Raw genomic sequence first — 14,272 nt, 5'->3', positions numbered from 1 at the left:
TGAGTAAATCCTTATTGGAAACACATATTTTTGCAGCATAGTCCCTAGAAGAAATATTTTTAAGCTGGAAAAAATATGAGAAAAGGTAATAAAAATTTATTTTCACCTGATCCTTGTGGAAATTTTGATTTTTGAGAAATATTTTGCTTGATAGGTCATAAAGAATAATAGTAGATAACATTTATTGAGCTCATACTATGTGCCAGGCACTATTCTAAGCACTTAACAACTGACCTAACTCATTAATCATTAAAACAAGACTATACTGTAGAAATTCATATTATCCCTATTTTGTAGATGATTAAATTGAAGCAATAATTGTTTATTTGTCCAAGGAAATATAGTTAATAAATGGTATATTTAAGACTTAACCCAAGTAGTATTGCTTTAAAGTCCATTTTAATAGTTAACTTATGCTGAACCACATAGGTTAGTTGACATATCAAATAAAATTTTTTAAGTATTAATTTGCATGTTGTAGAACGTGAAAAATATGACTTTGAGAAATTCTAACAGTCATTATCCTACAACACTCTATATCATGGATGGGTCCTTATTTCTAATGTATATTACTGGCCCTTGTTCTAGTACTTTGGATAAAACTATGAAAAGTGGAGTTCAGGAATATGTATTACTAAATTACTTTTGAAATTATAGTTTGAGAAAACCTAGCCTATAAATTTAGCTATTAAACAAAATAGTAAAATGTTGTCCTTGTCATAGAGAAAAATACTTCTTTTTCTTGATGTTTCAGATTTTTATGTATCCAGCCAGTTAGTATTTATACCAGATGATTTACATATAACTTCACAAAGATGGAAACAGCTTTGTGTACTACGTTATATTCAGAATGCCATATTCTGTGTTCCTACTTTGATTTTCAGAATGGTAAAATGATAGATTTTTAACAGGCTTGATTATCTGGAATCTATGTTGTAAAAATGAAACTTAGAAATGGTATACTCTGTGAGAAACCAACAGACACTAATTTGGTGTCTCACGTAAGAAATACAGAATAGTGAAAATCATGTTGATCATGTACTTTTCATCCAATGCACAATCTCTTTTAGATCATTTGCAAACAGTTCACAATTATATCCTGTTTAAGTGTCAACAGAGATATGGAACTCCCAGTCTCCTAAAGCAGGTTCTATTCCATTTTGAACACAGTGAAAGATTTTTCCTTATATTAAAATAAAATCTGTGTTTTAACATCTCCTAAACTTTGGCTTCAGCTTTGCCTCTTGGAGACAATCCAAAAAAGCCTATTCCATTCCCCACATGTAAGATCTTTAAATATTTGAAGATAATTGTGTTGGTTCTCTTTTTCTACCTCTCCACTTTATCATCATCTCCCATCTCTTTGCTTACTGCCAAGTTCCTATAGTAACATTTTAAAATACGTGACAAATATACTTTCAATATGGTTTATAATTAACTTTTTAAGTTAGATGGAAGATTATAATATTGTTCACTTTGAGTTTGTAATGATTTATTCCAGTGTTATATTATGATTTGAAGTGGGACCTGAGTATTTTTTCATTCAGGGTTGTCTTTGAATGGAAAAATACAACTAACAAGCAGAAAGGAGTTTCATTAACAAAACAGTAAAATCACAAATCAAAGAAGACATGATTAGAAGATTTAACTACACAAAAATGTACAGAACAAAAGAGAAAAAGTTAAAATACAAATGAGTTAGAAAATATTATATATTTATATACATACATATATATATATATATGTATGTACACACAGCTATGAAATAGAAGAAGAAGAAATGTCACTTGTCATTACTATTGCCATCCTTAGATTTCAGAACGTGTTAGATGGCTGTAATTGAATCAAGACTAAATCTTCTGTAATGAATATGTTCCAAGCTCAAGCAATCATCACTTAACTTCTAGATTACTGCAAAAGGCTAAAAGTTTTTTCTCTTGCCCTGATACTGCCTGATATCCATTGTATACCAAGACACCAAGTGAGTCAGTTCCTTTCCTTATTTAAAATGCTCTATTAGATTTTTATTACACCAATAATAAATTCCAAACTTTTATCTGTGGCCTAGGCTATGATCACTTAGTGCGCCTCCCCAAAGAGCTTGCCTACTGACATCATCTTGCCCCATGAATCCCTCCCCGCCAGGTACCTTGTATTCCATCCATTCTGTACTTCTGCTTCTCTAAACTATCACAGTATTCTAGGTCCTAAGACTGTGTTTTCCACCCCCCTGTTCTGGGGACAGTTTTCCAAGTTCCTTGGATGGTTAAGTTTTTTCATCAGATCTTGGCTTGAATACCAGATTCTCGTGGCAGTCTTTCTCTCACTCTGCCTGTAGTAGTTTTCTTCTCCTACTCATTGTTGGTCACATTGCCATCTTTTATTATTTTTGGAACACTCACTATGAACTGATATTGTTCCATTTGCTTTCTTAGCTATCTGGCTTTCTCCAGTAGAACTGTGTCCTGGAAGCAGTAACATTGCCCTTTTCTTTGGTACATAGAACAGTTGTTGGGACATAGCATTGCCTCAGTAAATACTTGTTAAATGCCTGGCTTGCTGACTGGTTCTTGTCTGTTGGTTTCTTGGCATAGATCTAGTTTCTTTTCCTCTACATGGTATTTCATACAAAGTTTTAAACAACATCTTACATTCAAGTTACCTTTCAGTGACATATTTGATTCTGTGGTGTACTCATTTATACTCATTCATATAAATAGAAATATTCATATTTCATAATCACTGAATATGTGAAATCTAAATATCTAGACTGGAATTTAAAGGCTTTCATGGAGTTCAAATACTAAAATAAAGCTACAAAAAAGGAGCATAATATCAGTTTTCAAATATCACAGTTTCTTAATAAATTTTCAAGATTTATTAAGAATTTTATTTTGGTTCAGCTTTGCTATGTCCTATGATACTGTCTGCTTAGCTGCAAAGAGACATATTTTCTCTCAGTATATTTAAAGTGACATCTTTGATAGCTGCCACAGGTTCACTCAAAGCAGAACAGAAGAGTGCCGTATGCCACAGTTTGGTCCCTGGATGAGGAATTTCATAGCAGGCATGCTTCTCAGCAAATGTCTAGACATGCATATTCGAATGCATTCTACCTTTTATGACAGTTGTAACACATCCCATCTGTTTTTAGAAGGTTTTTTTCTTTGTTAACTGTCAGTCAGTTGGATGTTAGAGATTCTTCCCTACAAATATTATTCATAAGCAATACTTCACTGTAGTTTAAATCAACAGGTGAATAGATCACTTTTAAAAGCAATGGCATTTTTGAAGCTTTTTGAGTTTAGAGAACACAGTTCTCAGAATATATTATATGGGATCATCAGTGGTATTGTGGAGTCTAAAAACAAGCCATATTCAGTTCAATGATTCAGATATTATAAGCTTATAAAATATTGTTCCTCAATAAACGATAACTTAGTATACATGAAGAAAGGTGGCTTGGACATTCTTTTATCAATTATTCCTTCTAATGTAAAGAATTTGGAAGTCTATAAGTCAATTTATAAATTGGTTAAAATCCACAGTATGTCTTACTTATCATATTGTTCAAAAACTGCTTTTTTATTTGAATTTCACAATTTCTCAGTTATCAAAGATTCATAATTATTTCTTTATTCATATTTAGTTCAAGCCTTATTTTTTGCTAATTACTCACAAATTCAAAATTTCATTTCTGCCATTTTATTTGAATTTTAGCTATATTTCTACAACAAGCTACATGACACCTAAAATTAGATTTTTCTTACACTCCACCATGTCACAGTTTCCAAATAATATTAGCCTCCTTTTTTCCCAAATAGGCTCTTCTACATGATTGCATTTCTGCAAGTGATTTCATTATTGTTTCAGTTTCCTGAACTTAAAAACACATTTTTCCTTTTCATTTAATTCCTTCCATTTTCTCTATAACTAAGAAGTCTTATTAGATCTTCTCCACAATGTCTTAGGTTTGTCCTTTACTCTTCAATCTCCTACTGTTCTTCACAGTAAAGAGCTAGATTACCTCATAAAACACCCATATTGGTTTCCCAGTTTATTGCTTGGACAGACATAACATTTCATTGAGTAAATATAACATTACTCTTTTGCTCAAACATCTACTATTTACTCTGACCCTATTTATTTTTAGTTGTTTCATCTTATCCATTTCTAATATGAACTCTCCACCTCAGCTCAATTTGAGATCCTCATTATCTTCCTCTACCTTCTCTCTTCCTGTAGCTACCTCTCTGCTGGGAGTCAGCAAGCATGAGTGAGCATGGTTCCTGCTGGGTGCCTGTGCAGATGGGACCACCTCTAGAATCATGGCTGAGCAGGGCTGGAGCTGGGTTATGGGCTGCTCTGGGTCTGCAGATCTCAAGCCTGTTACCATGAGTGCAAATGGATTTGACTCCCACAAGTCCCTGAGCATGATGCTCCTGCCAGGTCCATGGGTGGGTTTTCCATGGCTGGGCTCCTGGGTGGACAGAACTGCCTCTGGACCATGGTAGGTGAGGCTGACGCCAGGTCACACAGCTGATTCAGAGTCCACAGTTAGGTTCAAAGTCAGTGGGCCTTTCACCAAGGGCACCAACAGGTGTGCGTCCCTCCTGGCTCCTTTGGTGGATGGGGCTGATGGCAGGGCTGTGCACAAGCAGGGTTGAAGCTGATTTACATGAGGACAGGGCTATTTCCAGGTCCACAGACCACATCACTGGTGTCAGACCTGATAGGTGGGTCCAGACCTGCCTTATCAAATTGGCCTTCCACAGTCTTGGGTTCCACTGGGGTTTCCCCACCTCCTACCTTGATCCCAAGGTTCCCCCAATGCACTTTAGTTCATAGGAGGGCTGCCAAATTGTGTTTCTCTGAGGGTATGAGACTGGGGGACTTTCTATTCCACCTTCATGCTTACATCACTCCCTATATGTAATTTCAAATATAACAGTACACTCGTTACAATTAGTAAAGTTTTTATGAGGGGAAAATGATATTTTTAAGAGAATTAACCATCACCCCTGCCACCCAAAGTCTAAGTCTGCTTCTGTCTCCACTCATCCTCCCTTTTTTCTTTTTACAACCCCCCCCCCCACCTTTCTGTCTGGTAATCACCATAATGTGGTCTGTGTTTATGAGATGTTTTGTTTTGTTTCTGAATCTCTTCACCTTTTTCACCCAGCCTCCCAACCCCACCTCCACTCTGACAGCTGTCAGTCTGTTCTCTGTATCTGTGAGACTGTTTCTATTTTTTGTTAGTTTAATTTTTCATTAGATTTTCCATATATAAAATATACAGATGATATATTAAAGAATTGTATATGTGAAACCTATATAATTTTCTTAACCTATATCAAACCAATAAATTCAATTGAACAAATTTAAAATATAGAATTTGCCACTTAATTGTAGCCTTATATTTGTAGCTTATACTTTCTCTTCTAAGGTATCAACAACAGAAAGCATAGAGGGTGCCTTAAGTTTGCAAGCTGGACATATGTCTTCTCCCGTCTACCTTCTAGTCTCTTCCTTTCCTGTGAATGGAATAGGAGCTGGGATTAGAAGGAGAACTACTTGTTTGAATTGGAGAGGCTGTACTACATGGGATAAGATTAGACCAGCCTTGACCTGGCTCCATCCCTCATCAGGTGCATGGTGTTTGGAATTTGCGCACCAATTTGAAGCTCCTAATCCCTAAGCCTACCCTGGCACCGGATTCTTGAGCTAACAGGCTCTCCCAATCCCAGAGTTAATAGTTCTTCCTTTGGCCCGGCCCCGACTCCGCCTCGCGCACCACCCTCCCTCGCCTCCCTCCATTTCTGGAGCCCGAGCTTCCAGCTCAGCCCCTGACCACCATCCTCGCCCTGCCCATCTACATCTGAACTGTGTCTTCTAGAAAAACTATTTCCCGAGGAAAAACAAAAAATAAAAAACTTAAAGCTCATGTTTCCTCCTATTATTCTAAGTATAATATGGTCTATATAGCAGGATTGTAATGAGGACTAGAACAAGTGCACCTAGTAGGTAATCTCAAGTATTCTAGTTGTAATCACAGTGATTAATATTAGCCTGGATTATAAAAATCTAGACTGAATTAGGAAAAGTTGGGGATTGAGACTTTTCAATAGGGGCATGGCTGAGTTCCAATATCATACAAGTTATCACCAGGATCTGGAGGGAAAGTACAATACAGAATATATCTGGCTTTAAAACTCTTCCATTTCCCTTTCTGAGCTTTCTCTTCCCCGTGCTCTCTTCCCTGCTTCCCATATACTCGGTACTATCATGGCTAACTCAGGTTCCTAGTCCCTTTAAGACCTGTGTTACTTCATTCTCCAAATTTATTTATCCCCTCATTACCTAAAGTAGAATTCGCTTTTCCTGAGTATTTTTTCATAGCAATATGTCATGTAAGTGAGAAATAATTAACATAAAGAGTAAAGAGAAACTTTTTTTCTGTAAGGCAAATGAATATTTTAAAAGTAGAACTAGATAATTTATATACATTTCTAATTGGAATATAAGTTTTAGAAATGTCTTAGACTTTGTTTTTCTCTCTTCTGATTCATTGCTCTCTTTCCCTTATTTCAAATTGGCTTATGTACTGTTATTTTAAAAAATCTTACAGTCTACACTAATAACAGAAATTTTTGTTTGCTTTTACATTATTTTCAACACTTCCTTCTTGATTCAAGTGTTATCTTTAATAGATTTTGATCATTTTTATAACAGCCAGTGATTTTTCTCCTGTTTCTCTGATTTATTATAAAAATCTACCATGGTGGTTTAAGTATTCATATTGTCTTGAACAAATTTCTGTTTACTTGAATTCCAAAGACTTGTTTTTACTACCTAGTTCACAATTTACCCACTTAACTTTTAAGTTTATGAAATATGATATTAGTTGAGTACAATTTTAATTAGTTGGTTAGCAATTTTTAAAAGATCTGTGATCTTTTAAGATTAAAGAAGTAAAAACAGTGAAGAGTAAAAATCTCTGAATTGCAGACTGTGCAATATTAGTAAAACCAGTTTATTCTTTTTCTATATTAGTAAGATGAATAAAATGATATCTCCCCAAAGAATATTTCTTTTTAAACAGGTGATCAAGTGATATGGATTGGATACTATGGCATAGTGTATAACATGGTAAAAATGTCAGGGGAACTTCGAGGAGAGGAGGAACAGGATGGACTTAGAAACTTTATGTGGCAAATATTACAGAAAATAAAGGATAATGAAAAAGATGGGCGGATCCTTAATGCACTAAATATAGCTAAGGTAAGATAAAACACTGGGCAATAAATCGGTATGTCTATCAACAGCAAGCATGTGTCCTCTCTAAGGAGAAAGGAATGTCCACATTCAGTGAGAATTGGTGACCCAGTAGAGAACACGATTTAAAAAATTTAATGCTGACCTATTTTTAGTAAAAGATAAGAGGTTGGGCAATCTGGTTAAATAGTTTGAAGAAAGGAGTTGATTTTTGGGAAGAGTAATTGTCCTGCTTTGGACTGGTGCCTTTGAGATGCATTTGTAAGTACTGTGACCATGAATCCCAATTTGCAAAGTTTAGCCTGGGTCGGTGCCTAATTTTCCAGCTTCCTTATTAGTTGTGAATTACTTCACTCTCAAGACTCTATCAGGATAATAAATTAGTTTTTTTATTTACATGTATATGTTTTTTTTCCTTCCAGCATTAGACTATAACACTAAAGTTGTTTTCCTTAAAGTTAAAAATGTATTGTACAAGTTCTTGGTTTTTCTAGTTCTATTTGAATGACAATATAGATTTTTCTTCACATTCAAAGAAAATCATTATGAAATTAGCTATTTTTCATAAACTATAAATATGGTTTTCTAGGGATGCTTTGTCCAGAAAGCTATAAAGTTTCTGGTACTTTCTAGCTTTCACAGATGCAATTATCCTAACACTCTTAATGTCCTGTTTTCCAATAATAATTATGGATATGAATTAATGTTAATGAGTAAGAAGACCAAATAAGGAATTCAGTCTGCCTAATTGACTGTCAAAGCATATGGGTGGATCATTGGCAATACAGAGTAGCTACATTCTAGATTATCAGTAGAAAAAAACCTTTAATTCTGCTTTTTAATTATAAGTCTGATTTGGAATATGGAAGACTCTCCATCCTTTTGTAATAATTTTTATGGAAAAAGGACAAGAGAACTGTCTACTTGAAGTACACTCTTTTGGATTTCATGGGCTCTCTTTTATGCAACTGTGCTCCAGCTTTATCCTTGGTTTGAGCTGGGGAGCACAAAAGGAAAAGAGAAAAAAAGACATTTATTATATCACTTATAGAGATGACCACTATATCACCCAGTATCACCTTTATTAGGATTTAGGAAATAAATCCTCCTTAGTTTCATGTACTCTTAGAACCTTATTACCGATTTTGTATATGCAGTTTTCTGGAGCTTAAAAAATAAAAGTTAAATTTTTGGCCAGTCTTAGCAATTTCTTTTTGTTTTGTTTTGTTATTCTGTTTCCATGACATTTTCAATTATTTATATTATTATCTGCCTTTTTATCTATTTTTATATGCCACTTCACATATCAAATGGATTATACTTTAAGTAAATAAGCCAACTCAAATTTGTTTTAATTCTATAATTACAATTCTATTTATATGTCTGTTTCCAGGGCTAATTATAAGGTAGTCTTTTTTCTTCAGAAGTTTAGTAAATATCTAAGATAACTACATTTGAAATTCATAAGTCAGCTAATCAGACATAGCAAATATTTATTTAGATGCGAGAGCCAAATAAAGACCTGTTACTCAAGCAGTCAGCACCAAGAATAAAAGAATAAAAGCAAAAGCATAACCAGCTAATTAGTTTTCAATGCTCAGTGAGATGACTTCTAAAAGATGTTTTAATGTCTGCTGAGGTTCTTAAAGACATTAAAATATTATAGATATTTTAGCAACTTTATAAAATATCTTTTAAAATACAGATGAGATGGACAAATTTCTAGGGAAAAAGCACCAAAACTAATACAAAGAAAAATAAAGTCTAGTAAAGTATATAACAAAAAATAAACTGTAAAAAACTATTCTATAATTTAAAACCTTTTTATAAGTATCCATGACCAAGTGGCTTCAATTGTAAGTTCTATAAAACTTTTAGGGAGCAGATGTGACAATGTTATAAAATTCCTCAAGAAGATGAAAAATGAAACAATTACTTCCCAATTCAGTCCTTTAGTTTGGTATAACTTTGATAAAAAACTTCATGTTACACATTTTTCCTGTTCAGCATTTTAATTGTGCATATATATGTGTGTGTGTGTGTGTGTGTGTGTGTGTGTGTGTGTGTTTGTATGTGTGTTTAGGTTTTAATATATTAGCATTGTTTTATACAGTCAATATTCTTTAGATTTACCCACATATTTACATGTTTCTTTCTTATTTTTTCTTCTTGAATCTGTGACTTCCTACATGGGATTATTTTACTTCTGCTCAAATAATACTACCCTTTTGTATTCTTTTCATGAGTATTTGCTGATGACTATTTCTGTCAGTTTTCTCTTACCTGACAATATTTTTATTTAATTTGATTTTGAAGGGTAATTTTATGACTAAAAATTATATGTTGTTATAGATATGCCATGAAGTTAAATGTCTAATCAATTGCTTTGTTTATTATTTTTCTAGCCAGTGTTTTTCCTTCCATCATTTTTATGACTTTGGTCATACATTTTCTTTTTTTTATGTTTATTATTAGTTGGCATTTTTTTCATTTCCATAATTTATTTCACATTAGGCCAATCTGAATGTTTCTCCACCCACATACTCTTCTCCCCAGATAAAGAATTTATCAGTAACTAAAAAATAATACAATTCTAAAACTGTTTTAAGCTTATGATAAATAACAAAGCAAGCAAAAAGAATTATTTAAACATGGGAAAAAAAACAAACTTGGGACAAATCCTGAATCATAAAATATTTCCCTATGACACAAAATTTGCTTGTAAACAAATGGCTCCTCAGTACAGAACAGTATTTCTGCTATATTATAAACCACATTTAAATATTTCCAAAAATGAGAAATAAAAATGTTCTTATAAGTATAAAGATATTTAATAGATGAAAGGCCATTTCAGAGGTAGTCACTTATTTTAAATGCTGACACCATACATTTAAAAAAAATTATTTATTGTTTTTTTTTCTATTACTAGTTGGTATATTTTTAATGTCAAATACATAATAACACATCTATACTAGGTTTTAGAAGTAATAATGTCTGGACTAACTCCCTTAAATTCTCCAAATCTAATTATTCAAAAGACCAAAGTGATCAGTATCAGTGAAGTTCTCTGTTTTTCTGAACATGTGGTATACCTATCTCCATCTTTTTATTGTTTATAACTCTACTGTGTTACTCTTGTGTGATCTTCCAACTTCCCTAAAGAGCACAGCTGAAAAGTTTCCTTTTATGCTTAATTTCTCTGAGGAAAATAATAGTCATATTTATTTCATATTTTAAAAGCAGCCTTTGTAGGGGAGTAATAATGGCATTGTAGAATAAGTTAAACAACTAAACACCACATATGAAAAAGCAAAACAATTTTAAAATATTGAGCATATTTTTAAAAAACTGAGTACACTTGGTCTGTAGGTTTAATGTCTTAAAGCAAATATTCTGCATTTATTAAAACTATATTTTCTTCTTTAACTTATTTTTTTATTGATTATACTGTTAGTTGTCCCAATTTTTCCCCCTTTGCCCTCTTCCACCCAGCATCCTCTACACCCTCAGGCAATGCCCACACCATTGTTCATGTCTATGTGTCATGCACATGTGTTCTTTCATTTCCTGTATGGTGCTTTACATCCCTATCACTATTCTGTAACTACCTACCTGTATTTCTTAATCCCCTCACCTCTTCACTCATTCCCTGACACCCCATTCCCATCTGGCAACCATAAAAATGATACCCATTTTCCATGATTTTGACTCTGTTCTTCTTGTTTGCTTAGTTTGTTTTTTAGACTCAATTGCTGATAGATATGTATTTATTGCCATTTTATTGTTCATAGTTTTGATCTTCTTTTTCTTAAATAAGTCCCTTTCTCATTTCATATAATAATGGTTTTTTGATGATGAACTCCTTTACTTTTTTCTTGTCTGGGAACCTCTTCATCTGCCCTTCAATTCTAAATGATACTCTTGCTGGGTATAGCAATCTTGGCTGTACGTCCCTGCCTTTCATGACTTTGAATTTTTCTTGCCAATCCCTTCTAGCCTGTAAAGTTTCTTTTGAGAAATCAGCTGACAGTCTTATGGGGATGCCTTTGTATGTCACTAACTGCTTTTCTTTTGCTTCATTTAAGATTCTATCTTTATCTTTAACATTTGGCATTTTAATTACGATGTGTCTTGGAGTGGACCTCTTTGCATCCACCTTTATGCTTTCTAAACTTGCACATCTATTTCCTTTACCAAGTTAGTCTGAAATAGTCTGAATACTTTCTGTATCAGTATCTTTACAGGTGTATTTAACTTTACAGTAAATATGAGCATGGTAAACTCAATATTTCTTTTCCTTTCCTTTTTTTTTTTGGCACTATTGTGGTAAGACTATTTACAGTAATAAAACTACAGGGTTATTTATCTCTAAACATTTTTAGTTATTTTCTTAATAATGTACTAATTCCCAAATTCCATTGAACCACCATATTATTGCCCTATGATACCTCCTTGGGCAACAAGTTTCATGGTATAAAATAGCTAGAAGCTTTCTTATACAGTGGTAAAAACTTTGTCAGTCTTCATGTGCTCATGAATGGAGTCTCACATGCATGGAGACTATCTAAAAAAAAATCTGTATGGAGAAGGCTTGTGTCTCAGATACCTTGAATTAAAATAAACATGTATTCTACTCCTATTTCAGTTAATGCTAATGAATGTATATAGCACAATTTTTACTTTTTCTTTCCTTTCCTTACACCTTGGTGCAAGAATGTTTCCTCATGTAATCATCATATTACCTACATAGAGTGAGACATAGCCTCAACTGAAAACTAATGTATAGTGGCAGGGATTTATTTTTAAGGGTAGAGTATACTTGAATTTTTATGAAATTAAGTAGAAATTTTCTTTTTATACTTTAAATATATATATATGCTATTTATATAATAAGCTATTGAATCTAGTGAATAAAACTTTTTATTCAATACATCAGTTTATCAATATTACTGATAAATACATTACTAACTATCATGTGCTCCTGTGTTTTGTATATTTTTTAAATTCATTATAACATCTTATCACCTACAATTATTTTTATATATGTTTGTAAAATTTGACATTTAATGGAGACTAGAGGAGAGGTGAGATATTTAATAGCATATTTGAAAATGAAAAACAATTCTAAATAGATTCCTAAACATGAGCCCTTCAAGTGACAAAGTCAATATAAACCCAACTGTTGCCTAAGTATCGAAAAGAAATAAAAAACTGTCATATCTCACAGTGGCATAATAAACAAATATTAATTGATGTGCTTTGTTTGAAATCCTTCCAGAGAGACTTGCAATGAGCAAGACTTCTGTAAAGGCAATTCAACAGCATATGTTGGCACACCTAGGAAATGTCATCATGTATAAATGCTTTATGCCATCTGGTATATGACCTAAAATATCAAAAAGAAAGCTGTACAGCTAAAATGAGTAGGTGACTTTATTTAGATAGAGTACCTTTGACTCATCAGGTAAAACACTTTGTGGTTAACATTTCTTGCTGAAATCCTTAAAATAAAATTTGTTTTCATTCTTAATGATATTTCCATACTTTTAATGTTCTCTATAAAGCAGCAAAACAGAACAAACAACACTATTAGTCTCTTTTCTTTCAGCACCTCTCTCCTCCTCCACATATGCCTGCTCTTTTGACATAAATGGAAGCTGAGTGTGGAAAAAGAGATGTACTTTTGGAAGACTAAAGTCCTTTTAAATATTTATTAATAGAACTTCAATGAAACACATATATTGTTTTAAGAGAACAAAAATATTTGTAGAGCTTTTGCAATGTATCAGGCTCTGTGCTAAGTATCTTATAGTAACACACGTAAGCACCATAGCTCTTTCACCACCAACATCACCTATATAGAGGGGGAATCTTAATAGAATTAAAATAAGTGATGTACCCACCAGTGTGCTTAACCCAAAGCCTTACTCTGTCCTTTCTACTGTGCTGTGCTCTTTCTAAAATAAAATATAAATAAGAAACTAATATTTATTGAAAAATTATTTGCATGCCAGATACTGTAGTAGAATATACCTTCCATTTGTGTCTTTAATCTTAACAGTAAACCAAAAAGGGAAGTATTATTATTATCCCATGTTAAGAATAAGGAAATGTGCTCATAGTGGTTAAGTAATTGTGCAAAATCTAACATCTAGTAAATTTTTAAGTGGGATATTCCCACTAGTTCACTTCTTAATCTATTACACCAGTCCTTCTTAAACTTCAACGTATATGTGAGAGTACAGCCTGATATTCTTTACTTATAACATAATTGCTCCCAGGAGGTAATGACTGATAGTTGAGGACCACAATTTTAGTAGCAAAGATTTACTCATGCTGTCCTTTGTAAGATTTTATAACTCCTGTAGGAAAAATCTTTGAGACTACAAATGAATCACTTCTATTTAAATTTTGAGATTTAAAGAAAAATTGCCATTTTTTCCCCCACAAACAAGTTAAACAGTCCCACCTCTAAGATTATTTAAAGGCAGGTAGAGACAAAAGAGAGAGACAGCAAAAGATAGAGAAAAAATTAGTTGCAAATTGTGTTGCAATGACTTACAATCCTATTTATTTCTCTTTTATTCTCTAATGTCCAGGGCAGTGTGAGAGTTAGCTTAAATTATGGTGTATTTACTACATTTTCCTAATTATTGATTGAAAAGTTAGAACTCTGGAAGGCTTTTCTTTTGTACTGCTACTACATAATAATTCCTCAAGGAATTTTCCATTATGTTGACTCAACCATCTTCCTACCAACATATAATAATGGTGGTTTTTACCATCTTTATGCCCAATACATATGGTTAGGGGATGTGTGTAAAAAATAACATGACCATATCAATAGACACAGGAAAAGCATTTGATAAAATCCAGCACCCATTTATGATAAAAACTCTCAGCAAAATAGGAACAGGGGAAACATACCTCAACATAATGAAGAATGTATATGATAAACCCACAGTCAACATCATACTCAATGGTCAAAAACTATAAA

General features: G+C 33.0%; 1 protein-coding gene across 1 annotated transcript in view; it reads left to right on the top strand.

Moving 5' to 3' along the window:
- TMEM232 (transmembrane protein 232) overlaps positions 1 to 14,272 on the top strand; it is a 181,010-nt gene that overhangs the window by 66,422 nt on the left and 100,316 nt on the right. The window contains exon 10 of the mRNA XM_090279017.1: positions 7,103 to 7,281. Within this exon, the coding sequence (XP_090135143.1) occupies positions 7,103 to 7,281 (179 nt within the window). The remainder of the gene's footprint in view (positions 1 to 7,102; positions 7,282 to 14,272) is intronic.

Source organism: Furipterus horrens, unplaced genomic scaffold (genome assembly GCF_987537825.1).
Source record: "Furipterus horrens unplaced genomic scaffold, mFurHor1.1.pri manual_scaffold_5, whole genome shotgun sequence".
NCBI lineage: Eukaryota > Metazoa > Chordata > Mammalia > Chiroptera > Furipteridae > Furipterus > Furipterus horrens.
This window is presented reverse-complemented; position numbering and strand designations above follow the sequence as displayed.